At 46.1% G+C, this 27,453-nt stretch overlaps 9 protein-coding genes across 9 annotated transcripts; 6 read left to right on the top strand and 3 right to left on the bottom strand.

The window, feature by feature from the left end:
- Positions 1-180: 180 nt before the first annotated feature.
- Positions 181-2,420, top strand: J7337_006213 (uncharacterized protein; the record flags this gene model as incomplete). The annotated part of the gene is made up of 3 exons (XM_044823877.1): positions 181-201; positions 258-2,048; positions 2,106-2,420. The coding sequence occupies 3 exons, from the start codon at positions 181-183 to the stop codon at positions 2,418-2,420; spliced, it is 2,127 nt and encodes a 708-aa protein (XP_044682368.1).
- A 546-nt stretch (positions 2,421-2,966) lies between these two features.
- Positions 2,967-5,006, bottom strand: J7337_006212 (uncharacterized protein; the record flags this gene model as incomplete). The annotated part of the gene is made up of 2 exons (XM_044823876.1): positions 2,967-4,927; positions 4,973-5,006. The coding sequence occupies 2 exons, from the start codon at positions 5,004-5,006 to the stop codon at positions 2,967-2,969; spliced, it is 1,995 nt and encodes a 664-aa protein (XP_044682367.1).
- Positions 5,007-6,964: 1,958 nt separating this feature from the next.
- On the top strand, positions 6,965-7,500 carry J7337_006211 (uncharacterized protein; the record flags this gene model as incomplete). Its single annotated transcript, XM_044823875.1, has 2 exons — positions 6,965-7,408; positions 7,435-7,500. 2 exons carry the CDS (start codon positions 6,965-6,967, stop codon positions 7,498-7,500), a joined length of 510 nt encoding a protein of 169 aa, XP_044682366.1.
- Positions 7,501-9,970: 2,470 nt separating this feature from the next.
- Positions 9,971-10,756, bottom strand: J7337_006210 (uncharacterized protein; the record flags this gene model as incomplete). The annotated part of the gene is made up of 3 exons (XM_044823874.1): positions 9,971-10,138; positions 10,186-10,365; positions 10,421-10,756. 3 exons carry the CDS (start codon positions 10,754-10,756, stop codon positions 9,971-9,973), a joined length of 684 nt encoding a protein of 227 aa, XP_044682365.1.
- A 3,421-nt stretch (positions 10,757-14,177) lies between these two features.
- Positions 14,178-14,511, top strand: J7337_006209 (uncharacterized protein; the record flags this gene model as incomplete). The annotated part of the gene is given in 2 exon segments (XM_044823873.1): positions 14,178-14,469; positions 14,483-14,511. 2 exon segments carry the CDS (start codon positions 14,178-14,180, stop codon positions 14,509-14,511), a joined length of 321 nt encoding a protein of 106 aa, XP_044682364.1.
- Positions 14,512-16,488: 1,977 nt separating this feature from the next.
- J7337_006208 (uncharacterized protein) lies at positions 16,489-18,369 on the top strand (the record flags this gene model as incomplete). The annotated part of the gene is made up of 3 exons (XM_044823872.1): positions 16,489-17,381; positions 17,430-18,117; positions 18,166-18,369. 3 exons carry the CDS (start codon positions 16,489-16,491, stop codon positions 18,367-18,369), a joined length of 1,785 nt encoding a protein of 594 aa, XP_044682363.1.
- Positions 18,370-19,325: 956 nt separating this feature from the next.
- On the top strand, positions 19,326-19,746 carry J7337_006207 (uncharacterized protein; the record flags this gene model as incomplete). Its single annotated transcript, XM_044823871.1, has 2 exons — positions 19,326-19,484; positions 19,558-19,746. 2 exons carry the CDS (start codon positions 19,326-19,328, stop codon positions 19,744-19,746), a joined length of 348 nt encoding a protein of 115 aa, XP_044682362.1.
- Positions 19,747-20,263: 517 nt separating this feature from the next.
- J7337_006206 (uncharacterized protein) lies at positions 20,264-24,829 on the bottom strand (the record flags this gene model as incomplete). Its single annotated transcript, XM_044823870.1, has 3 exons — positions 20,264-22,081; positions 22,144-23,135; positions 23,185-24,829. 3 exons carry the CDS (start codon positions 24,827-24,829, stop codon positions 20,264-20,266), a joined length of 4,455 nt encoding a protein of 1,484 aa, XP_044682361.1.
- Positions 24,830-25,959: 1,130 nt separating this feature from the next.
- Positions 25,960-26,499, top strand: J7337_006205 (uncharacterized protein; the record flags this gene model as incomplete). The annotated part of the gene is made up of 1 exon (XM_044823869.1): positions 25,960-26,499. One exon carries the CDS (start codon positions 25,960-25,962, stop codon positions 26,497-26,499), a length of 540 nt encoding a protein of 179 aa, XP_044682360.1.
- Positions 26,500-27,453: the final 954 nt, after the last annotated feature.

Below are 27,453 nucleotides of genomic sequence, written 5' to 3'. Positions count from 1 at the left end.
CATGCATATTGTTCCGATCAAAGCTTCTTGTGCCGACGGAAACTAGTGTAGCTTGTCTTTTGTAGAGTATTTGGCACGATGAAATTTATAGTTGCGCATGAAAGGTACTTTGTCGGCCATCTCTTCTGTAGAACGAAGCTGTCACATTACTGATCAAGCCTGGCCAAACACCACTTCAAAATGGAAGCAGAAACAGTTGACGTAACCTGCCCATCACAGTATGATTCTACGTATTGCAGAACTGACATTTATAACAGACTCCTAGCGATGTACCTGCGTTCGATGCGATGACAACGATGTTGACAGCGATACTCGTCTCACTAGTTGCCTATTTCGGCCATGGCCCCCTGCAAGACCTGCTTTTCCAATCCTCAACAAAGACGAAATCACTTGGGGCAGATAGCGACGATGAGTCTGATGTCGCAAGCGACAAATGCATCGTGAGGAGGCTAGAAGAGGAGGAAAAGAACTGTGTGGTCCTGTTTGGGTCTCAAAGCGGAAACGCACAGGAATTCGCCGAGAAGCTTGGTCGCGAAGCCCATACCCGGTTCTCTTTACGCTCGACAGTTGCCGAGATCGACGAATACACTTACCACAACTTGCACAAACTTCCTGAGAACACCATCGTATTCTTTATTCTTGCTTCGTATGGCGACGGAGAGCCAACGGATAATGCGGAACAATTTTACAACTTCTTGAACAACGAGGACGATGAGGGGCCATTTGACAGACTTCGAGAACATGGCCTTCAGAATCTGTCATACGCTGCTTTTGGGTTGGGGAACAGTAGCTATGCTCACTTTAATGCTGTGGTTCGCAAAGTTGACGAGAAGCTACAGCTCTGCGGTGCCAGACGTCTTGGCCCTGTTGGCGAAGCTGATGACGGGAAGGGAACGAACGCCGAGGACTTCATCGAGTGGAAAGATAACATGTGGCCCAAGGTCATAGAGGCTTTCGGCCTGGTCGAGCAAGAGGCTGGAGGCCGAGAGCCTGCTTTCGAAGTGGTTGAGGTACCCAGTCATCATGGCCCAATCTTTCAGGGGGACTACACAGACAAGAACCTCGCACAGCAGGCACAGGCTGTTACAAACCACTGCTTTACACCTATAACTCAGTCAAGACTGCTCTCGGACGCTGGTGGTCGGTCCTACATACATGTTGAACTGGGCCTCAAGGATACCAAGCTTGACTATCAGACGGGCGACCATCTCTCTGTTTCTCCCATCAACTCAGATATTGAGGTCGAGCGCTTCTTGAGAGTGTTTGGGCTATGGGACAAGAGACACGAGACCATCCGGGTAAGGTCGCTCTCCGATGACCTGAGCCCTCCATTCCCGTCTCCGTGCAGCTACGAGTCCGCGGCTCAATTTTATATCGACATCTGTGGGCCAGTGTCCCGTGAAGTCGTATCCACCTTTGCGAACTCCGTTTCGGATCCTCAGCAGAAGACCAAGCTTCACCAACTTGGCAAGGATAAAGAGGCATTCTTGGCCCTTACAGAGGGAAGCTTTTACAACACTGCTTCCATGATGGAGGCTCTGTTTCCTGGTGAGACCGTCAATGTTTCCTTTGCAATCATCATCGAGGCGATGCCAAAGCTACAGCCGAGATACTACTCGATATCTTCGTCTTCCGCCCTTGATGCCGACAAAATCTCCATCACGGTGGCTATCGAGTCATTTCCAATTCCCAACACGAATAGATACTTTTCCGGTGTCGCGACGAACTTTATGTTGGACGTTGCTTCTGAAGAAAATGGGGTTATGTCCAAGAGTCGAGTGCAGCCGATAACCTACACGCTGCCCACGAAACGACCTCATCTACAACCCTCTCTCTCAGTGTTCGTCCGGACTTCGACATTCCGACTACCTTCTGATCTGGCAATACCTGTGCTTATGATTGGCCCTGGCACCGGCGTTGCCCCGTTCCGTGGATTCGTGAGAGAACGCGTCGCGATGCATCGACAAGGCAAAGACTTCGCACCCATGATGCTATTGTATGGTTGCCGCAAGAGGACTGAAGACTTCCTCTACCAAGAAGAGTGGAATGTAAGTCTCTTCTAACCCTTGCTAGTAGTGTGACTACTAACGTGTTCGCCATTCAAGGCATATACCGCTGAGATGGGTTCCAAGTTCAGGATGTACACAGCATTCTCGCGGGAGCAGAAGAACAAGGTGTACGTTCAAGATCTTATCCTCCAGCAATCGAAAGAAATTGCTTCTCTGATCAAGAACGGTGGGCACGTGTATGTTTGCGGTGACGTGGGCATGGGTCGAGGAGTGACAGAGACGCTTTGTAAGGTCCTTGCTTCTGAGACCAGCGTGTCTTTGGCTGATGCACAACGGGTATTGTCCGACATGAGGCACTCACATCGATATCAGGTTCGTGTCTCGCGGATCCTTACAAACGTGTCGATCTAACTAACAACGTGACAGGAAGATGTCTGGTAGTATATCAGTTAAAGTGGTTGGGTACCAGTGCGTATCGTGGTTTGGTATTAGGGGCCGGACCATGATGGCTACAATCACTTTCGGGCAGGGACGAACACTATAGTTTCGTTAAGGGTTATTATCATTACTGGCTTATGTGCGCATTTGAGTCCCTATTACAAGTTCTCGTCGAATTTCCAGAGGGTATTAGAAGAACAAATTTAGATGAAGTTAAATTCGATTGAGCTAAGCCACTATGTAGTCGCCTAGTGCTGTAGGGTTGAGCTATGTATTAGGCTGCCGAAATACTACTATAAAAGATATTTCTTATACAGTTAAATAAGTCTAGGTACCTATGAAATTTCTAAAACAGAGGAATTCAGTGCCCTTCTGTGCTTCCCCAGTAAAGCATTCCACCAAATCCATCATATCAGCATTGATCATTCCATTTAGTTGAGATTCAATCTTGAGGAAAACTAATTATCCTATATCTGTATACATTTCCAGTCTCCAAACTATCCCTAACATTCCCTAAGATTAGGGGAATCCCTTGTAATGCTCAATAGGAAGTTTCCAGTTCGAGCCGACATCAGTCTCGAGGCCGTTCAGTATCTCAGTGACCAGATCATGGGCCAAGGCCTTTATCTCCTCTATACCTACATATCCAGTAATCTCAAAGAAAAGGTTCTGCCAGACTACCAACGCAGTAAAATCAGCCTGGAGAACATAAATCTTCTGGGTCTCGCTCGGAGTCGCCAGGTTCGCCTGGAAGTCACTTGCTTCAAGCGTGCTTGTGACGATGACTTGAGCAGCGCGGGCCTTTTGGGCCGCCAGCGCATCAGTCAGGTTGGCCACCACCCACATCTTGAATGCAATGAAGTTGAAGACGGCGTCTCCACGCTCGTACCACTTTTGTTCATAGATCACACCGCCATCGGGGAGTTTGATGTTATCAATGAATGCCCAACCCCAGTTACTGCTTCCTGGGATATTGCTGTTCAATGAGTTCCAGAAAGATCTCTGAAGAGCTGAAATGTCTCCTCCAAAGACCAAGCTGGGGTTTGGAAACTCTGTTGCAAGTGGGAAGGTGATGTTGCTTCCCTCGAAGGGATCATTTGGATGAATAGGCGGAAAGCTGGCGTCCTTTTGTTCAGTGGACAAGCCAGTAATACCGGGAGTCCAATTGTGGCGGCTGACCATGTCCTCCCAGGTTCCCTTCTCCTTGTCATACTTTTGAAACGTATGCTCTTGGAGAAGATATTGGTCATCTCGGCATCTCCAGTATGTAGATTTGTTCGTATAGCCATCGGGATAGACGGAAGGGTTAGGGTATGACACAGGACTAACCCATTCACCTCGAGGTTCGTTGCCAAGATGCGGGCCTGCACATGCGTCAATAGCCAGCATCCCTTTGAAGTTCGAAGGGTCATTCTTTTGGTCAAACACACTTGGCGCTGGATCGAAGTCCGGACTCCATGAGATGAAAGCATGGTTACCAAAAATTGTCCTACTAGGGTCCATGTTGTTTTCAAGAAGCTTGTTCTTGGGTATCTTCTCGAACATAGGATTGTTGCATCGACCCCAGCCAACGAGCTCCGTATCCTTTGTGATGAAGCCATAGGGCTGGTGATACTCCCATGCGAAGCATGAGTAACTCACACCCAAGGAGGCTGCCACCTCAACGGCGCCTGCTTGATCATAACAGTTGACCACGCTGAAACAGCCCGTTTTCTTGAAGTTGCGGTAGGCATCTAACCATGCAGACAGGAGGAAACTCCCTCCATAGTTTATGTAGTCGTTCTGAGTCTTTGGGATCAGGAAGTAGGAGCCGCCCCCCATAGTGTTGTATTTGAGCCAGTGGTTCTGCGTTTCTACCGGCTCGCCCGTTTCTGGGCGCGCAGAGCCATGGCAGATCTTTGCCACCAGTGCAACCCATTGCTGTGCCGTGCGAACCTTTTGCAAGGTCGCAGCACCCACGAACATGCGTAGGAGAAGTAGAGGCACCTTGTCGTCGAAATAAGGCGGTAGCTGGTAACCGAGAAGATAAAGCTCCATTTCGACTTCCATCTCCCCCACGCCATTACCACACACGCTCTCGTCTGTCAGAGGCGTTGCCGGGTTTTCAACACTCATCAGGAAGAATGTTCTTTTGCCTTTAATACAGAAAGGAGTGAGCGGGTCGATCGTGGCGACGACCACGGCGTCAGTCGGGAAAATCTGAGACATGTTGAACACGATAGCTTTTCCTGCGGCTTTTTGAACAGCTTCGGGTTGTATGACCTGGCTGGTGATGAAGTATCCATAGCCGGGGGGGTTTATAGTCAGCCGCAGCGGCTTGCTGGACTGGCTGCTAGAAATCCCGCTGACTTCGACAGTGAACAGGACGCCAGTACCCCTCTTCACGATGACAGCAGGGCGTTGGGTAGTCTGTCCAGATTGCGCATCGTACAGAACATCAGTCTCGTAATCTTGGGTTTGCTGGCCCGAACTGTCAAGATCTGGAAAAGCTGCATTGTTTGAGACCGAGAGACCGAGTCTCTGACCCTCGACAAGCGTGATCTTCTCGATAGTAGCCATATTGGAGAATAGATTGGTTGTTTTTTTCACTGGAGACAGAACTTTTGTAATGAGCGGAAGATAGGGCAAACGACCCAAGGGCCTTTTATGTACTGGAGGGAAAGCAGTAGAGGGCAAATTTCCCAACTCTCAATACTTCCGTTTGAGTCCAAGCACTCCTCTTTTACGGCGTGTGATCTTTCAGCTGTACTACCAGCAAGCCATGAGCTTCGACATTGAGACATGGTCTCAGGTGCGGCACTTAGTAGACCAATAGTAATAGGACACTTGTTTTTGGCTCATAAAAGAATAGTCGAGACTTGAGGGCATTCAATAGATGCATATGTAAATGGTCTCGACTCAATCTCAGCTCTGGAAGAGCTCTGTGGCTGACAGAACTAACCTTGATATTGGCAACTATAAGATTTAGGCTCATGCATGGCTCCCTTTTCAGAACTGTGCATGGAAAATCGAGCTTAGCTTCCTAAATTATACTTGATAATTAACCTATTGATAGTTTATTCTAAGATAAGAATATTAGAGCTTTGCGTAACCGAACCCTTAATAATGGTAAAAAAACGGGCGCATTCTCGTATTGAAATCGCGCACAATCACAGAAGGGCTTCTGAGAGCGCTAATCCCGCACGGCCTTTGTAAGGCCTAGATGTCTTTTTCAAGCGGTCCAGTAGGCCTGGTGGGGTACATTGTCGTCGAGGGTGCTAAGGAAGCTGTGATAGGCGAAGGCTAAAATATCGAGAGAAGCCATATTGTCGCGCTTAGCAAGACAATGTGAATGTTGACTGAATATCTGACTTTGAAATGGAAGAAGAGAAAGGAAATGATAACGTTTAGAGTGGATTATTAGGTAGCTGCGTTAAGGTTCAGGTTTTAGAAGAGGCTTTAGCCCCTAGGTAATAAAGGTAAAGGATACTAATAAATATATATAGGTAATATACTTATTACCTTTATAATTACTTAAAATCTTACTTTTAATTAAAAAACTAAATAATTTAATAATTAATTTTAAAAATATATAAAAAAGTAATTATTATTTATTTATAAAAATAATTAAATTAAAATATATAAAATATATATAAAATAAGCTATTTATTAAAAGTAAATCTATTAATTTAAAATAATATTTTTAAAATAACTTTTATTATAATTATATAATAAATAATTAATAAATAATTTATATTATTTTTATATTTTTTAATATATTTTATATTATATAATATTATAAAGTTATATTATAATAAATATTAAAAACTTAATAATAATAATAATTATAAAAGTTTTTATAATAATATTTTAAAAAATTATATTAAAAATAAAATCTTTATAAATTTTATTTACTTTACTTTTAATATATATATTTATAATATTAATTTATATAATTATTAAAAAAATATTATTTATAAATAAAAAGTAATATTATAAAATAATAAAAATAATATAATTTAATTAATAATAATAAATTAACTTTAAATATATAATATAATAAATTTATAAAAAAAAATTAATTATTATTATTTTTAATAATAAATTAAGTAATAAGTAATAATTATATTAATTAAAAAGTTATTTTTTTTTTTTTTTTTTTTTTTTTTTTTTTTTTTTTTTTTTTTTTAGTTGCCGTCAGCCTTATTCAGGGCTATCGAGCTTTTAACTTTTTATACGATGGCTTAAACAGTGAGGCCCCTATAGTAGGCCAGAATTACAGGAGTCAATATCAGTTAAGGTTTATCTGCCTCAAGTGGCGCAATTGCTGCCTTGACCAAGCAGCATAAGTACCGCCTGCAGGTCCTTCGGCAGCTGTATCGACCTTCTTCCTTCACCCCTGCTAAAAGATCTTCAATCGACCCTTGCAACATACCGGGCCTAGTGCACCCATCGCACTTCCAAAGTACGTTCGCCGACCTGACTTTCCCTATACCTGTTGGTTACAGTTGCTGACATCAATCATAGCCACCGACAGGATGCCTGTACGCAAGAGCCTGGAGCCCGATCAGGGCTATTACATAACCAACCACGACCTCATCACTGCGATCGAATTGGTACTAGGCCAGGCTAACAGCGAAGATTGCCGCAAGCTCCGTACAATGGCTGCAGCCATCAAGAAGAACTTCTCGTCTAGAAGCCCATCCAGCCTAGTCAAGATGGCTGTTTTTGACTGCGCCCTGATTGACTTGATCAGTCGTACGGATCCGGCCTGCCTAGGTCATCTTGTTCATCCGGTTTGGCTGGCTAGGGAGCTGGCTAGATTAAACAAGCTAGAAAGGGCTATAAGAAAAGGCCTGCCTCTTAATACAGAGGAGGCAGCTTTCCTTACTGCGTTAACAGGTCTGAACTCAGCCTTGTACGAAGAGTGGCTCGAGAATGTGATCATCGAGGCCGATTATCTGTACTGTATCCTCCCGATCGTACGAAATTAACAGGCTGGTCATAGTCTGAGACTATAAGCGTAAAGGGACAGCGTGTCTGCGAACAGAGTTCTGGGGTGAAGGCGGGGTAATGGCGGGGTTTGAAGGAAAAAGGTTGACTTTTGTATAAGTTAGTCGGCGAAAGCCAAATTAACCTCCATCAATTAAATGCACGTGCCTAGGCACGTGACCAACCGCCCTTGCGTCTGAACAGATAAAGTGAAATCAATAATGAAACAGTGGTTGAACTGGGGATTAAAAAGTTATAAAAAGAAAAAGTTAAATAGTTAAGTAATATTAAGTAAAAAAGCTTATTAAAGATTTAGTTATAATTAAAATTAATACTACTTAATATAATACTATTAATAAAAGCCTGCTATTACTTTAATAAGCATTAACTTTATTTTAGGTAATTTATTAAGTTCTTTAATATATATATTTAATTTATAATATAGTTATTAAAAGCTTTATTTTTAGCTTTATTTTTATTAATACTAAGTAGCTATATTTAATAGCTAAAGATTATAAGATTAACTTACTATAATATTAATAGTTTATTAATATATAATAAGTATTTTTTTATAATTTTATAATACTTTAAGAAAGATTAAAGGACTAATATAATATTAAGCTTAAAGCTATAGATTTTAATTAAAAAGCTAAATATATAAGTATTAATTACTTTAATTAAATAGTTATAGCTATTATTAATATTAATTATATAGTATTATATCTTATATTAGTTTTTATAATCTTTAGTTTATTTAAAATTAGGCTTTTAAAGTTAAAGCTTTAGTATTAATTACTTTAATTAAGTAATAATAAAAAAGGTATTTAGCTTACTAAAGCTAAAGAAAATATCTTTTTATACTTATAAATTAAAGCTACTTATTTAATTAAATTATAAAGTTAAAGGCAGTAGTATTATATAATTTTAAAACTACTTTTAAAGTTATTATATTTTTTTAATATTATATATAACACTTTATATATAATATATTAAAAAATAAGTATTATATTATATTATTTTTATTATAAGACCTTATTAGCTATACTTTATATATTACTATAGAGATATTTTTACTTTTTAATAATTAAGATTAGGTTTTTAATTAAATAAAGCTTTACTAAATAAGTTATAAAGGTTTTAAATATAAAGTATTAGGTAGCAATCTGTAGCCGCTTATGCATTCTCTATTAAACAAGGCAGCAATAACTCAATCGATGGTCCGCATTATTTGAACCCTTGTATTTCAGAAAGACCACAGTAATTTAATTCTTACATTGCCTTTTCTGTTGTATAGCCTGGTCTTCTGTAGTACCGCTTTTCCCGATTCATAGGTGTGCAAAGGCAGTAGCTGCTTTGCTCGCTGACATGACACTGCGCATAGAGCTTTCTATCGCCTAGTTGCAAGGACAGAACAATAAATGGTGTTCTCCAGCTCGGCGATGCATCCCTTAATCATTAACCGGAACCCAGAAACTACGACACCTGATATTCAAAAAGGAATGAAGTAGATATCTCGTTGGATCTATGGAGGCCGGGGTCGCGGTGGCTACAATTACGTTGGTACTATGATTCACGTGAGGGCAATCATGGCTGGCTCATGCGCCCTCTTCAAGCATTACAACAGATGTTCTTCAGTAGTTCGGTAACAGTAAAAGAAGATATTTATATGAAGTTGAATACAATTTAGCGGAGCCACTATGTAGTCAACTGTTGCCAGTAAGGTTGAGCTATGTAGTTGGCGGCTAACTATAAGGTTAAGCTTTAGGCTGCTAACATAGGGGATGCGGACACGATACTGATCCGCACCACTACTAATCCCTCTGGCCCCTTTTAGATGTCAGATCGATCCCCTCCAACACGTCCTCCACTTATTCGCTCGTCAGATTACGATCGGCATGCCATCGTTTGGAAAGATGGTGCGATGGTGAGATAATGAGTTGATGATGTTGATGGATTTGTGAGTTTAAACAGGATTCGGCGTGAACACGGAAAGGGAAGGCACATAAATGAGAGGGAGAGAGATGGAACGCGAACAAAGTGGCAGTTGTTAAACAAGGTCGCATGTTAGTGGAACAAGGTTCTATGTTAGCTTTGTACGACTTGAACTTGTTGTGTGCGGACACGGATAGGTGGAGGGATTCGTGATTAAATGTTGTCAGCTCTACTAAAATCAACATCATGTTAGGCAATCATCATGTTTTGTTCTTTGTTCACACAGTCGAATGGGTGCTTAATCGGGCTCCGGTCGTCACTGCTATGCATTGCAGGTGCCCCTCCCTTCATTGCTGATCAATATGGAGAAATAATCGTGAAATGCAGTTACTACACCGAAACCATCCTGAGACCTCGCCTAATCATGAGACTTGGGGACTTCGTAAATGTTGTGACCCCACGGAGTATCGTAAATGCAAATTCAGTTTGGACTGGCTGTTGGGTCAGGCAACTGTTACAGTACGGAAGAATAAACGAGCGCTGAGGGGAACGGAAGCATTAGGGACGGAATCTTAAATTTAAACGCTATTGATTCTTAGCTATAGATGCTCTACCTGTCTTTATAGCTTTCCGTTGACAAATGCCAAAGCCTCCTTTCCATAAATGCTGACGTATTGCTGGTGATGGTTTGAGTCGTTTCCGTTGCAGCAGAAAGGATCCTGAGAGTCACAGTAGATCTGAACTTTGTCTGCGTTGGGGCAGGTGAAGCCGGCGGGCCGAGCATCGAACTGAGTGTTGTTAGCAGTGTCACATAAGGAGCGATGATATGACTTACGCCACCTGCAGTGCAGGTGCCAACTCCGTAAGATAGACCGCTCACGAATCGAGGGTCCCCGAGCATGATAACAGCCTTGACCTGTTCGACTGCGCTAGCAGAGAGAGGTACAGATGAATCAGAGATTCCAGCTCCAGAGTCGGGGCCACCGCAGATGTTATTGTCCATGATCTGACCGCCCTATCATCACCATTAGTTGCCAGTAATATCGGATGATCAACCTGAAGCCTCTTACCTGAGAGTAACCGACCAGGACAATCTTTGTTTGAGGGCAGCGCTGGTTGAGACTGTTGACGGCAGTGGTAACAGCTTGTGTGCCCTGCTTCGCAGAGTCGCCGTACTGCACACCGCCACAGGACGCTTGGCCACCACAAGCAGGGTAGTCAATAGCCTCTGAGGTAGCGCCAGGGTGGTCAGCCTTGATCATATCAACTAGTTGGCCAGCCGAGCCGAAACCCGGGGCCACTGAAGTTTCACGGGCGCCGAAAATGTGAATGTCAGGACATGACTGAGCCTTGACTGCCAGAATGTTGGCGAGGATGAGAAGGGTGGAGTCAAGAGAAGCACGCATTTTGAATGACTTGTATGTCCTGATGGGTAGTTATGTTTCCAGCTAAAGTCCGGCTGATTCAAGGGCTATTTAAACACGGGAAATAAACAAGGATCTCACAACGCATGAATATTTCAAGAGCTAATCGACTGACATACAAACGATTCCCCGCTGTTGTTTCAACCTGATTGACAGGTTTCATCCTACAAGGATGAGGCATTGGTGGGTAATTCAGAATGAACGGGTCTAAATCTGTCTGAAACATGTTTTGTAGCAGTTTGCATAATATTTTACAACAACCGAAGCTTGGATCGAATAATGTCCATTTTAACGTTACAGTTTCAGGAACCGATCGAGCCGACGGCCCGGTGAACAGACTGATTGCAAAACCTCCGAGCGTTACCCTTGGCCCATACTTTCGTGAAGGATCTCTATGACGTCTTTCTTATCGTTCTTCTCAGCTCGGGATAGAGTTGTCTCTCCATCTTTATCCTTGTCTTCTGGTCGAGCATCATACTTAAGTAGTAGACGAACAGCCTTCTGATCACCCAATTCGGCAGCGCGTGATAGCGAAGTTCTCCAGGACGCTGGAATCAAGATTCGGTAGGGCATATCATACTCTTCAGAAAATGCGGCTTCAAAAAACCTCTACGCATACATCTGTTAGCTTCACGGCATCCCATTCAACAGACCAAGTGATCCATACTGTAAACTGTGAAAACGGTCCTCCAAATTCTTCATCGAGATAGTGGAGCTGTAGCACGATAGTCAGTTTCGATTGGCCCATCACGTTGCTTGCCAGTGCCACACTTACTCCCAGGAGAGCCACCCTCGTAACCTTATGGAAAAGGTCATCCCCAAAGGCCAGCTTGAAGATTACCTTTTAGTTATAATCAATTTGGGCGCCTCTTTCAAGTAATAGCTCGATCGCCGCGGTATCGCCATGGCCTATAGCAAAGGAAAGGGGTGTTTGACCGTGCCGGTCTTTTGAATTCACCATGGCGCCACTTGCGAGAAGTGATTTCATAACAGCCGTACGACCATATCGAGTCGCATAGTGAAGCGGCGTCCAGTATAACACACCGCGTTTGTTTGGCTGTGCTCCATTTTCGAGAAGTAACTTAACAATCGATACATGACCAAAATTTGCAGCAAGATGGAGCTGGAGCGGTGTGCGACCAACATAGACCTCTTGGTCGACATCAACGCAGATTCCACTGCTCTTTGATAGGATACCTCTCAAAGCTCCTGTCCATCCATTAAACAAAACTCTACAAAGAAAGCCACCACGCAGGTAGTGTCGAGTAACGGAGGCGTCCCAGGGCCAAGGGAATGACTCTTGCAAGTTATCTGGAAGATGGCTTATGTGGAAGCCCCACCAAGATGTCGCGTAAGATAGAAAGGGAAATTCGGATTTCGCCTTAGCATCGGCTACCAGGGGATCCTCCACCATCTCCAGATATCGCAAGCAGATCTTAGCCAGCCAATAGTGCGGTGTTTCTTCTGAATCAGTGCTTTTGTGGAGAGACGGCACTACCTTCTCCATGAAAAAGTCCTTCACAGATTGGTGAATAAATTGAACGACTCCGTCACTAGTCCTACACTCGATAAGACCATGCCCGAACATTTCAACCTTCCATTTCATGGCAACGCTGTTGAATTGAAGTCACTCTGGTCCTCCAAACTCCTGTAGTGAATCCAAGCCTTTGTTTTGAGCCAGAACTATAGCCCAATGCAACTCAACCAGAGTTGGAGGGCGAGCAGCAAAGCAGATGCATTTGATAATTTCAATAGACTTCTCCTCACTCTGTCCGAGGATTTCGTTGTAAAACGTTTCCAAGCTCTGAGGAACCTGACGGACTTCAGACTCGATCATGGCTGTTTCTAGACGATCCTGATCGAGGCTCAACACTTTGCCAACCACAAGACTCGCCCATAGAAATACTCCCTCGGCATGCTGTGAGATAAATTCAGAGATTCTGGACCCTGTCTGTTCTTGAAATGGACGCAGCTTGGACTCCACGAACAGGGATATGTCTCCCGCATTTTCTCTGTCAACACATATCTCAAAGCCAGCATCAATATTTACTAGGTTCTCTCTGCTGGAATAAGCTCACAGCCACAAATCTCAACTGCAAATAGCACTTCTAGCCCACAACTCGACATCAATACCGTGATGACTAACCAATAGCTACAGCAAAATGCTGGCATCAATATTTACGACAGGATAGTGACGGCAGGTCAAGCAGATGCAAAAGTGTTTCAGGCATTTCGATGAGGACCAGTGGAGCAGGGAATTGAATTCCTCAGCTAATTGTTCCTCGCTCTTTTGGCCGCATTCGTCGAGCGCGTCGACGAATAATATGACCGGGTGAGTTTCCAAAGCCTTCCGTATTGAAGCCCGGGTATAGGATCTGAGCTCGGAGGTGCTCCACCGCTCGTCGTACGTGTCCGACTAGGTATGAATTTGTCTGAATCTCGTTTCCATGGCCTACAGTGCCTGTGGTATCTGACTTTCCATCTGGCAAAGGAGCGAGCGATGCTGGATGTATTTCAGAGGTATCAACAGCCTTGAATAATTTTTTCCAACTTCTCTGCCTTTTCTCTGCAATGTTTAAGAACCGCCTTTATAGACTCGTCCGTCGCTTGATTTGCCGGTGTGCTTAGGTGCCTTTCCAAGGCTCGGAGGATCTCTCGAACAATGGGTAACTTGTTGGCTACTTCACGAAATGATGGTGGTAGGTCTTTGGCATTTTTGAGGGCATCGGAAATCTTGCTAATAGTCTCAAGAATTGTGAGAATCGCGGAGACCAGGCCGACTACCTCGATTCCCGTGCTCCCCTTCGCGCTAGGTCCCAAAATATACCATTCTATAGAAATCATCCAAGTCCCAGTTTGCGAGTTCGGGAAGTCTGCTAGAAAAAATGGCCCGGTGATCAACCTTATACGTACCTTTAAACCTCGGTGCGGTAGTATATTTAAGTTTTACTATAAGTTTTATCTTTTAATCTCAGACATCTACACATCTGCCGAACGAATAAACCCCTTGGGCTTTGACCGCGTAAGAGCTCGTATTCCAGTTAAGCTTTACCACTAATAAAGTTTCATTACAATCGCGCCTTACTAGCCTTCCGTGACATCCGCTGTCCAGAGAGTTATAGTTTTAAATAGCTGATAAGAAAGGTATACTATATTAAAAAATGAAGCGGTGAGAGACAAGCTTGTATGAATACGAAGCGGTATCTGCTCTGCAGATGCCGAGAGTACGCCCTTTCCAAAATAGGTACAAGCGCATATCTAGAACACTAAGTTATTAATTTACATTATAAAGCCCTAGGCCAGCCATATGTCTTATTTCTTTTCCCTTCTACTTTACTTACATCCTTCTCTCTATACCTCACTTCGATTTAGTCTATTAGACACGCTTTATACATAAAACAATATGTTCTTTAAGCGTGCGTTAGTCGCGCTGTTTGCGGCCTGGACCATCTCTGCTGCTGCAAACCCTGTCGCGGATCCCCTTCCTGAAGACACCCATCTCCCCAATCTTCGTCTGTCCCCTCGCGAGGTTCAAGATTTGAAGGAAAACCAAAAGTTTCCCCCAGGCTACGTTCATAAGATGGTGACCTTTGGGACTGGCAAAGACACCACTACCATTCCCATCGTTGAAGCCGACCCCGATATGCTTCTCGATGGCGAAAAGGGAATTAAAGCGCGTTCCTTGGCACCACGAGGTACTTGCTTCAGTTTCCCTACGCCTTCATCCGGGTGCATGATCGACTACTGCTGGATTGATAGCGGAGGGCATACCTACTCAGCAGCAATCACCATCAGGGGCAGTAACGGGCAATCCAATCCCTCATCTGTAACAAGCAATGATCCGGCCAATCTTTCGCTCAACAATGTATGGAACGATGGCTACAATGGCTGGTTTCCGACTGGCCATGAATGTTCCAACTCGGATACGCAGATTTACACCGACCACCGCTGGTCTGCAGGCATCTTAGGGACAGCTTATATCAACCGCCTCAGATGTGATAACTGCAACTTCGGGTTTCTTAGATGCCCCTCAACTTTCCTCCGGAATAACTTAATTGCTTATTCAAACGGCGTTGGGTCCCAGTCTTCCTGTGTTTCCTAGGAGAACTTAATGGAGGTATTCTGTTATGGAATCTGTTATGGAAAAGCTGTTATAAGAAGCTTGTATATAGGAATGCCTATAAAACGATAGTGTTATATTTCCTTCTAACTGCTCTTTAGCTAGAGCCTCTTTTAGCCACTTAATTGAATCTCATATACAGAGTCTTTAATATCCTGATAAAGCCAAATGACTTATCTATATCTTCCGGTCCTCAGAGTGGGGCACTTCCCTAACAAGCAGTAGTGCTACAGGGCGGATTCAGGCCGATTGGCTGGTTTTGAAGCCCGGCCAGCCTCGATTTTTCAATACCCAGTCGATATTCTCGGTATCAGTTCATCTTTTCAAGTTCGTGGTACTTGCCATTTCCAGGTTATCACTAACGGCGTTTAGAGCTCACAGGATCACCGAGACAATTGAAACGGGTTCATCTGGTGACCGTTCAGTTCTCGACCTCTACAGAAATGGATCCAAGGAACAGCCGGCTTCTTCTTCCCTCCTCTCCCTCCAGCGAAAATGGCACGGATTAGAGAGCTTTCTATTGGCTATATTATTGATTTCAGTCTCCCCTTTACTGCCTTTATTAGTACCTATCTTCAGGAACTGCTCCATCAGCTGGACTGTGATCTTTATGCTTAGATGCCTTGCGGTCGAACTGGAACCAAAAAAGACCCAGAGGACATACTCTTTCCAAAGAAAGCGGTTGTCAAGGAGGAACTCGAAAATGCTATTACCCAGATACATATTAGCTTCAACCTCTGGGCCTCTCCAAACAGGTAAGCTTTTATTTCCATCTTTGGTCACTTTATCGATCAGAGACACTTATATCAAAGCCGGCTGCTGGCTTTCAAGAGGCAGATCGCATCTCATGCGGTGAGAACATCGCTTACACCATAGAAAACGTCGTCCGTGATTGGGGTCTTGATAGTAAGCTTGGGGTTTCGATCTGCGATAATATGGCCAGTAGTGGCATCAACACTTTCGCGGCCACCGACAGATGGACAAATCCGGGAGCGACCCTCACGGCAGTCACATTTACCATCACCAGGATATGAAATTATACTATAGCGCCGCCGTCGCGAAACGACTCTTCCAGCTCGCCCACCCGCCAGCTCACAGTTTAATGAAGATGCGTTTCCTTACATTCCCGCATAGGCATAATAGACAAAAGGAAGAGAAAGAAAAATGCAGAAAAAACACTGTCGCAATAAATTATCTTAGATGGGGATCAAGTGTCCATTGAGGTACCCCGCCATGAGGTTGCGATAAGCGGGGTTGACGATATCGGAGGTCGAGCCGTGCCCCGTTCTGATCCCGAAACAACACGGCATCCCGGGTCTAAATGCCGGGGCCGAAAACATTCAGCATCGACGGTCATCTACTGTAAGGAATAGAAACATGGAAATCGGCCCTTTCCAAGCGTCCTCTTCTCATGAGCTTGTCTGATCTGTAAAATTTCTCTGGTAGAGTTTGACTGAGACGGCTGATGACTCATCCATATCAGACTCAGAGCCCCACATCTCCAGCTCCGATCTAAATTTTTCCGTTGACCTCATCGCGCAAATCCACTTGCTCACTCACCCCAACACAGTATCTCACATCCCTACTCGCGAAAATGAGCGGAAAACCTGCGCTCGGTCTTCTCGGCGGCGGCCAACTCGGCCGCATGCTCTGCGAAGCCGCATCCCCCCTCGAAGTCGAAATCGCCATACTCGATGCCCAAGACGCACCCGCCAAGCAAGTCAGCCGCAGCAAGTACCACGTCGACGGCTCCTTCAAGGACGCCCAGAAGATCAGAGAGCTCGCCAGCAGCTGCAGCGTGCTCAGCGTTGAGACGGAGCATATCGAGACTGCTGTTCTGGAGGAGTTGGCTACTGAGGGAAAGGTCGTGGTGTACCCTTCGTGGAAGACGCTGCGCTTGATTCAGGATAAGTTTGAGCAGAAGGATTATCTGGGCAAGCAGGGTATTCCTATCGCTGAGCAGGTTGCTATTCAGGCTACTGGTGCGGAGGAGATGCGGAAGGCGCTGAAGGATGTTGCGAGCAAGTTTGGATTTCCTTATATGCTCAAGTCGCGAAAGGATTCGTATGATGGGCGGGGAAACATCAAGATTGCGAATGATGAGGATATCGAGACTGCTGTGAGCGAGTTTGGAAAGCTTCAGTGCTATGCGGAGAAGTACGTACCTTTTCAGCGTGAGCTCTCGGTCATTGTTATTCGCACAGAGGACACTGAGGGTCGAACAAAGCGTCTGGTGCCGTATCCTTGCGTGGAGACTGTTCACGAGGACAACGTCTGCTCGCGGGTCTACATGCCTCCTCGCGATACACCAGAGGAGGTGTCCAAGCGTGCGCAAGAGGTTGCTGTCAGTGTTGTTGAGAAGCTCTGGGGACGAGGTGTTTTTGCTGTGGAGATGTTTGTGACTGAGAAGAATGACATCCTTGTCAATGAGATTGCCCCGCGACCTCACAACTCTGGTCATCTCACCATCGAGGCCGTTCCCTACATGTAAGTCTCCAAGACTGCCACGTTGATTTCATGCTAAGAAACCTCTAGGTCACAGTACAAGGCGCAACTCACATCTATCCTCGACGAGCCCCTGCCCGAAAAGCTCGAACCCCACGTCACATCCAGCATTATGATCAACATCCTCGGCGGCGCCGAACCTGAATCCCACATCCCCCTCGTGCAAAAGGCCAAGTCCATGTTCGCCAGCAACATCGGCGTGTACCCCCATCTCTATGGCAAACAGTCCAAGGCCGGCCGCAAGATCGGCCACATTACTCTGACCGGTTTGACCGCCAGCATCAAGGAACTAGAGGACTATGCTCAACCTCTCGTCAAGCTGGCAGCTGATATGCGACAAGAGCGCATTCAAGCCAAGAGCAAGAGTCTTCGTCCTGAGCAGGCTGTTACCAAGGCCACTAAGGATCCTTTGGTTCTGGTTACTATGGGCTCTGATTCTGATCTCCCTGTCCTCAAGGCCGGTATCGATATTCTCACTCAGTTTGGTGTTCCTTGGGAGGTTGACATTACGTCTGCTCACCGAACACCGGTCAAGATGGGTGATGTCGCTACGGCTGCTGCTGATCGTGGTATCAAAGTCATCATTGCCGCCGCAGGTGGAGCTGCCCATCTCCCCGGCATGGTCTCAGCCTACACGCCTCTTCCCGTCATTGGTGTTCCCGTCAAGGCCACCCACTTGGATGGAATGGACTCTCTCTTAAGCATTGTTCAGATGCCTGTAAGTAACATCCCCATGCAAAAATATACACATACTGACTCGATACAGCGCGGCGTTCCTACCGCCACCGTCGGCATCAACAACTCCACCAATGCCGCTCTTCTCGCCATCCGAATCCTGGGCGCTTTCGTGCCTGAGTACCTTGAGAAGATGAGGGCTTACCAAGTTGACATTGGTGAGCAGGTAAATGGTAAGGCAACTCGATTGAGGGAGTCTGATGTCGAGTCGTACTTGGCTCAAATGAAGAAATGAAAAAGCGATTATATGATAAGTTTTATAGACAAGAAATAAAAGGCCGACCACGTTTCTACAACACTAGCATCTATGCAAATCTCTGATGGTAGGGATCAAACATTTAATAGAGGCAGGGACGATGAAGTCAATGGCTCGAAGTGTCTGTGAGCTCCATCTCTTCATCCACGCGTGCCGATAATGTCGGTCTCTAGTTCGCTTCAATGAGAACAGCATCATCAACATAAAACTCCAAACTCTAACAATCCGCCCGAACCTGAATACTCGGCACCAGATCCAGAAACTTCTGGCTCCAAATACGGGTCATAGTAAATTGCGTCCACTCATTATACGGCCCAGCCCAATCGCTGCTCGAGATAAAACCGCCTCCAGCAGGGAATTTCAGTAGTAGAGCCTACTTTCCTGTTAATTGCATATTACTTTTACATACATGATGATCGTCCAAAAACACTGACATGGGTTCAGCCGTTCTGTCCCAGGTCTATGAATACTGGAAAAGAAATGTTTGCGAATACGGCGCAGGCAATGCAATGCGGAAGGTGAATAAAAATCACCTCAACACAACATCCCGACCAGGGCAAAGGCTGACTGCATTACGTCCATGGCCCTATACCCGGCTTGGCGTGATCTAAAAAAGTACCTGGCCTGGCCAATACAAACACCGACTGGACTAATAAATACCCTGGAACCCATCCGGACCCCAAACCCCAAGCCCCAAACCCGGCTTGGCGTGGCCGAGCGTACTTAGCCAATATGCATAACGACCCAAACAATACATTTATACGATGGCCTAAGGACGTGCTCTTGCTTTTCTTTCGGCTGGAGTACTCCATATAACCTTACGTAAAGATGAACTCTTTCGAAGTATAAAGCAGAGCGTTATCCTACCTTTGCTTGTTAGCACTTAGCTCTAAGCATTTCCCCCAAGAGTTCCTTGCCTTGCTTAAATCGTCACCATGGTTAAGATCAACTTTACTCTCCTTGCCCTGGCCACCCTCGGTCCTACCCTTGGTTCCGCCTATCCGACAGATGCGGATGGCCAAGATGCTCCTGGCCTTTTCGCTAGGCAGAGCAGCAGGTATACTTGCAACTATTCCTCAGGCGAACGAGCCCGCGTAAGTTTATACTACTGCCTTCGTTTCTAACGAGATGCATGGTCAGCTGTCTAACTAGTAGCACCCTCAATAGGCCACTACTGTTGCTGCTTGTGTCGACTCGATTGCGGAATACGGCAAAGATGGAAAAGCATGTCCGGCTGGCGGATACCGCGTGATCTGCAAGAAGTTCCCATCTATACATGTTGCTGTCAACGATGGGTTTCAATCAAGAGCCCCATGGTTAGTTTATCCCGTAGCTGGTCGTCTCTATCCTTCGTGAGTGATATTGTGTACTAAATCTTCTTTATAGTGCCAAGTGGGCGCGGGATCTCGGAGCGTTTTTGGATCGATGTACCGATGACAGAGGAACGGTTAAGGGGAGCGTATTTGTCTACCACTCAACTGGCACCTATCAGATTAATGTCCGGGGAGCGTAGGTCGGTTAATGTGATTTTCTTATGCGTTAGCCCTTGTCCGGAGTGGAAGGGACCAATCTAGGCGAAACATGCGCTTCAGAAGTATAATAAGATAAACCCTTCTATGTGTCAAGAAGTAGTTAAGCTTGATTAGCAATAGTCATATGCCTCATTGACATTTGCCGATTGTATGAGATAATAAAATTAAAGTAAAGGAATAGGTAGCCTCTCTATAACGCCTGAAAAGCTTAGAAGATGTTAATATTTACTACAGACTAGATACAAGTAAGACATCGTGAGAAATAAGACTATATAAATCCTGGCTAAATATTTAGAGAAATAGCAATCAGACATCGCTGATCAAGTTCATGTAAAGAAATCTTAAAATGCCCCACCAGCCCAAATCCTATCCCAAGCACTCTTCACAACCTCAGTCTCTAATTTCTTAAAGAAATCCCCCACCGCAACATCCTCCTGCCCCTCGATCCTCATAACACCCTTCTTCACTCCCCGCCAGCCCTCGACGGGAAGCTTCAGCTTATCCTGCCCGAGACCATGGAAATACCGACCCTTAAACTTCTTCTCGCCACGTTCAATAGCGTCATATTCAGCCTGGCATTCCTCGCAAATCAAGCCTGACGCGAACGTCACGTAGATGTATGCTGACCGACCGGCCCACCATTTGAACTTCCGCGATGGGTTGCAGAAGCCACCGCAGGTGTAGTACCCGTCTTCTGGGTCTACTAGGTCTCCCTCGTCTGTAGGTGGATCGCTGGTGTCTTCCTCATCATCGCTTGTGTCAACATCGACGTGAGGTTCCTCAGCATCATCATCGTCGTCGTCTTCAGCTGCCGGGGTCTTCTCCTCGTCTTTGCCTTCTTCCTTATCCTCCGACTTGTCAGTATTGCCGAGTCTCGAAAATACAGCTGAACCAACAATGCGAGCATATTTATTGAGCTCCGCGTCATTCCTCAGCGCTTTACTCATAAGTGACAACGACTGCGCCAGCATCCACAGATAAGGCGCATCGTTCCATCCAACTGAATCATTGAGACCCACGAAGCAGTCGTGAAGCAAAGACTGAATTGTTTGCTGGAACTTTTCAAGTGGGCCCATGACAAGATACATATACGCCAGCCCCACGCGATGGAAACTAGTCCAGGATGCAGATGTTCTTGGAACGTCAGATGCAAAAGGTCGTTGCATTAGACCAGCGAGTGCTGTTAAGCGTTCTGCTTTGTAGACTGGATCACGAGACTTGCGGAATAGCTCGAGTTGAACGTTTGTCATGCAATCAACAGCTCGGAGCATCATCAAGAGTGCAGTTCCACCGAGGATCGGGAACCTGAGACCTGTTGCACGCGTGTCGAATACTTGGTCCAGTAGCTTGAGTGCCTTCTCGGGCTCTCGACATACTTCGAAGTATATCAAGGCGAGGTCCAGTCGTAGAGGAAGAGCGGCATCGAGATTGTCCAGAAAGTCGATGGCCTCTTGGTAGAACTTGACAATAAAGTCCTGCTCGGCTGTTTCTGAAGCAATGTCGCAAAAGATAGCATGTCTTTCTTCACCGTCTTCTGCATAATCTGACGCGATCCAGGTGATTCTCTCCACAAGACTCCACTCCTTTAGCATCTGGATATACTGAGCCTTGTCCTTCTTCTCCACAACGTTGAGCTCGTCAACGAGGTCTTGACCTGGGGTTATGCCATCGGGGTCACTCTGCTTTGCCGTGGAAAAGGATTCTAGAGCAGCGTCGTATTGACGAAGTTTGCGTTGTGCCGTGGCAAGCGTCGTGTAGACCTTGCGCCTCAACGCGGGAGGAACATCGCCCGTCGACAAATTGTTGACTGCCGTCTGTGCCACGTTATAGGCCTCTTGTTTCTTCCTCTGTTCAATAAGAATGCTGGACAAGACGCAGGAAGCTCTGTAGAATTCCTCTTCCCCAGGATTGCAGAGATCAAGAGCCGCGCGACATATCTTCTCAGCTGGATCTAGAAGTTCATACTCATCGAGAACTTCTGCAACCGCCCGGTGTGCTGCAGCGTCGGGCTTGATCTCGTCGCCGAAAAGGTTCAAGATTCCAAGGCTTGCTGCAGTCTCATTAAACTCCTCGCTGTTTTTATCGAAAGCATCTTTGCCCTCGAAACGGGTAGGGAAATTGGTGACTGCTTGGTCCATCAGGAGCTTTGTCAATTCGGACTAGAGATGGGCAACATGTTAGCCTTGCTTGTGTAGTAGTTATTACGGAGCGAGATGCTTACCACCTGCAAGACACCGTGAAGATGTTGCCACGAATCAAAAGCGTCTTTCGAGTTCTGCGCCACGTAGATCCGACGCAGATAACCCTTTGCGATATCCACGCGACAAAGCGCAGGATCAGGCGCAACGCGCTGCCACCACTCAACAGCAAAAGCACTCATTCGATCCTTAACTTCCGGCTTCTCAAGAAGTCCAGCCCACTCACCAACCTTGGTATTGGTGACAGAACCACCACCGCGCTTCCCATATAAAATACCGCTCTTGGCCATCATCTCGGCCAACCCTGTCTTGTCAGCCATCGTCTCCGCAAATGCTTCCAGTACCTCAACCTGCTCCTCAGGCGTGTGCTGGTCCATGGTGAGAGATGTAAAGTGTGAGATGAACCATAGCGCTGCGTACTTGAGAAGCCCTTCGCACACAGCTTCACGAGGCTGTTTTAGTAGCTCCGCGCTAGTGACGAGCATTTTCCGGTTTGCTTCTGAGGGACCCCATCTGAAGTCTGATGCACCGTGAGTACTATTCGTGAAATAATGCCTCATAGAGCGCTCCTTGAAAGTGACGGGCAGTGGCCCATCGTCGTAGATACTGTCATGTTTATCATCATCATCCTGCTTCAGGTCTTGAACTGCTGTGGCTTGACTGGCCTGGAGTCTCGCCAGAACCTCTGTATCATAGCCTGGACCGCCGATCCGCAGAAACTTGTTGAATAGTTCACGTATCTCTTCAATGTCAAATTCATTGTCCTGCGCGAGATACTTGACAAGGGACTGGACCTCAGCCAAAGTCAAAAGCCGCTTGGAGAAGGCGACCCAGTGGAGTAACGCCGCAGCGACCTCTTGGTGTTTGGGTGGCATGCGGCGCTGACATTCTGCAAGTAGGATCTCATAGATTCCGTGAAGATTCTTGGGCTTCTCTTGACTTAGAGCGCGGAGAACAGCTCCCTCGCGACCCAGATCGTCAAGGCGACCGAGCAGGTGCTGAGCGTAGAGCATATCTGTTGCAGTGTGAGCTATTTCATCAGCTAAATGTGAATAGATACTGACTAGGTGAAGCCTCCTCGATGTTGTCAGCGATTCGTTGCTGCACATAACGACTAAATCGTCTCAGGTTATTGAGAGCGTTGATCTCGCTCCAGATCAAAGCCCTGAGATCCTGCATCTGCTTCTTCTTTGTCGCTTCAATCTGGGTCACCTTTGTACCCTCTGGAAGATCCTCCAGCTTCTCAGGCCTCGAAGTAACAACCAAAGAGATCTTCAACCCCTTCTCGTTGAAGTAGTCGGTGAGGAATAACTTGAAGTTCGCCCAATCACGAAGCTCATCAAGGCCATCCAGGACAACAAAAAGGTTAAACTTGGAGTCCGGGGCAAAAACAGCATTGAGAAGGTGTTCAACGAGATTCTGCCAGATCTTTGTATCCATGTCGATATCATCTCGAGCTATCTGGGCGTTCAGCTTCTCACATGCTGCATAGTTTGTTTCCGCTATGCGATTGATGACTGTGATGACACCACAGAGAAAGAATGCAAACGCGTCTTCTTGCTCACGGAAGTAGAAGTGCGCCACGCAAGTATGGCCTGTCTCATCTTCACTGGCTCTCTGGGCAAGCTTGTCATGTATTGCGGCCGCCATGTGACTTTTACCAGTGCCAGGCTCTGATGCCACTGCGAGGATGGGCCTTAAACCCTCTGGCAGCTTTAGCCATTCTTCCCACTCAGGCTCAGAAAAGATCCAGTTGCATGAGTCTGGAAGAAGTGTTTCTTTCAGGGCGTGATACTCGTGGTCGTCATTAAAGACTATGGGCATGGCGTTACGGATACTGTTGGAAGAAGTCGGTTTGTTCGCCTGAGGTTTGGTCTTTTCCTTCTTTTGTCCACCAAAGAGCTTGAGGATTTTGGCTATATCGCCGCGAATGTTTTCTGTGTTCTCATGAATAGTGTCGATGGTATGGCCGACTCGCTCGAGCATCTCGGCATGAGACTTCTGATTCTCGTCAAGCTGCGATGCCATGGCAAGAGCCTCTTCTGTGTTGCCCAGGATGGCGAACTCGATTGCTTGCTGCAAATGATCCAAGTTCTTGTTCATATTCGCTCTCGCGCCACCAAGCTCTCCATCATCACCTTTGAACAAATTCGAGATCCATTTCTTGAAGCGACCCAACTCGATATACTTGTGCGCAAAACCGCACATGGTGAGAAGCGAGGTGAACACCTCCATCAAGCAATTCTGATAAGCCTTGACTTGCGGCAATCTCTTTTCCAAGATGGTAATCCGACCTAAGAAGCTGTTCATGTCCTCAAAAAAGACAATAACGATATCGTAGTCGGCGGAGACAGACCGGCAAGCTTGAAGCATGTAGGTTAAAGCGGTTCCAATGGCAGCAGCTGGCGGAAAAGCCGGTGCAGCGGCGGCGATAATTTGGTTGGCGCCTTGCTCGACGAGATCCAAGTTGGAAGAGAACAACGTCCTCAATCGATCGACCTTTCCCTTGTCATGCCTGAACTTGTGAAAGTTGTTCATCTGGTCGGTTCCATAGTCAAGCATAGACTGGACATTGTCGAATTTGCGCTGCAGACCGAACCCGACAATGCTCTCATAGCTCTTGAGAGCTTCTTTCCACAGATCGGCGACATCTCGATCATCATTCTTAAGCTGCTTCTCCAGCTCCACGCGTTCCTTTTCTGCTACCATTATGGGGACACTATTAGGGACGAAAGGATTGCAGTGCTAGTGTAAAAGAGAGCATGATTCAAGGGCGAAAAAAGAATTGCGAATGGCTCTGGGGATGAAGAATAAAAACGAGGGGTTTATTTGTTGCCTTGCAAGGATTGATGCTCTCGTGCCTCTTTTTAACTCAAAACTGTGACACTATTGGTCCAGTACTGGACCAGCTGAATGCACCGTCAGCGGATTTTGTATGCAGTCAGCAATTAACGGCCCATACCAAGGCTTAGCTTATTCATTAGCCTCCATGTTATCATCAATCAACCAGATCGAATATTGAGGCAGTTTTCGGAAACCTTTGCGGGGATATGGTTGATTCCACGATTCCTTCAAACTGCACATTGGCGTCATAGTCGTCATAAAATCATACATTCAATGTTTCGATTTCTCGCCAGTCTTATTCTCCGCAGCCACTTGAAACCCTTCTCCCAACTCCAACGGGGGCACGACAAATTACCTCAAACGACCAGTTTAGAGAGAACGAAAACGATCGCATTGTCTTATGCCACCTATATCAAGTAAAAGTGGTGCGATCGCCAAAAATGGTCGGTCCTTTTGACTGCATATGATGGTACTTTGTTGGAGTTGGACAACGAAGGTTACAGTGTCGTCAGCTTACTTGCAGCAAAACAGCCTGTCGCCTAAAATTGGAGGTCTATTGGAAAACATCTCCGGTATCTTCGTCATCAAACCCGGGCAGAACTTCGGCGAATCACCTGAGGTAGCTCGTATATCGGGAGACAACCGTTACTTTTAGCAGAGTGGATTTACTATTAGTTACCAATTTGACGTTCACCCTACCATGGCTATTTCATGCAAGAGGAGTTGAGAGGTAGTACTAATTAGATCGATTGAGGGCCGAAGGCTTGCCATCCCGATCTCATATCGCAGCGTTGCGGACGGCAAAAGCCAGGATCTCTGCTGCGTTTGTTTCTTAAACTTTAAGTGGCGCAAGAGACCAAAGCAAACAGGCACAAACAACAAACAAGTTCCCCTCACCGAGTCTATGAAATCATCTATCGAAAAGAAGCATCATTCGCTGGGCTCTTCACCTCGATGCTATGCCAACATCATTAGCTTCCCAAGTCTTCACAACGATGAGCTCTTCACTTACCAACCTGCACGATGCTGTCGCCTCTCTGGAGCCTCAGATGGGCTACATCTGCAAGGTCAGCGGCACGACTGGACTGTCTTTAACCGTTATTTCGGGAGGAAAAGAAGCATACGCAAAACATTTCGGCTTCCGGGACCTTGAGGCAAAGGAAGCGCCAGATGGCGATACTACGTACTTCATCGGCTCTGTGACCAAGGGAATGATGGCAGTCCTCGTGGGAATATTGGTTGAAGAAGGGAAGCTCGGGTGGTCTACTCGCGGCGCCTCAATATTGCCCGAGCTCCAAGATTCATTCAACGGCCGTGGCTCCGAGATCACCATCGCTGATCTCTTACCTCATCGCACTGGAGTAGCGCGTAGTGACGCCCTCTGGATTTCTCGCGCAGGGAATCTCCTATTCCCCAAGTCAGAGGGCCTACGGACCTGGGCTGCTCAACCTGTTGTTAGAGACTTCAGGTCCGGCTTTCTCTACAACAACTACGCCTACGACGTGGTCGGCCAGATCATTGAGATGGCTGAGTAGAAGAGTCTCTAAAAGGTTTTCAAGGAGAAGGTATGGGAGCTGCTGGGGATGCACCGAACGTCTATGGAGGACCTCGCTGGGAATACCAACGCTGCAAAGGCTTATTACGCCCTCGGAGATGCCTCTTCATATGGAGTTACAATTCCTACCATATCCCACAAAACCATCATGGGAGCTGGTGGTGCCATTAGAAGCTTTATGCTCGCAGTCAATCATCAGTTCAGCAACAAGACCATTTCAACTCCAGACTCGCTATTCAAGCAGCTCACTACAATCCTCCGATCTCACAACAAGCTTGAACTCACCTCTTTGCACGAGCAGTCGTACGCACTGGGCTGGGGGCGTGCACAGCTCCCCTGTCCGTTGGGCACTCTCAGTTACAACTATCTGCTTATTCCCTCAATGCTGGTGATTTGGGGGAAGTGCTTCAGGTCAGCTCGCACTGTATCATGGGGGAAGCATACAAGAATTCAACACGGCTGTTTACTTCCTGCCAGAAACCGAGATGGCTATCATCGCAATGCAGAACTCGTCAGGTCTGGGAGATGCATGCGATTGGATTCCTCAAATGATCGTCCATAAACTGTCAGGGGGTACTAAGAGCATCCAATTTCCTCATCTTGCTACTATGGCTGCGAAGGCTGTGTTATCTCTGCCAGACAAAATTGAAGATGAGCTCCAAAAGAGACGAGAAAAATGCACCAGTCATTTGGACCTCGAGGCATATACAAGCCGCTACTGAAACGCTCTCCACAATTGCCGCATAGACGTCAGTGTCGTTAAAAGCCATCTCTACATGACCTTTCAAGGTATCGTGAGCGAGACTTATGAGCTCAGACACTATCATCGCCATTCATGGACATGGAATGTGTCACACGATGAGACTGCCAAGCTTGGACGATATATAAATAGACCCTGGATATAGTACATGATCGAATTCGATTGCGATGAGAA

Source organism: Fusarium musae, chromosome 4, assembly GCF_019915245.1.
Source record: "Fusarium musae strain F31 chromosome 4, whole genome shotgun sequence".
NCBI lineage: Eukaryota > Fungi > Ascomycota > Sordariomycetes > Hypocreales > Nectriaceae > Fusarium > Fusarium musae.
This window is presented reverse-complemented; position numbering and strand designations above follow the sequence as displayed.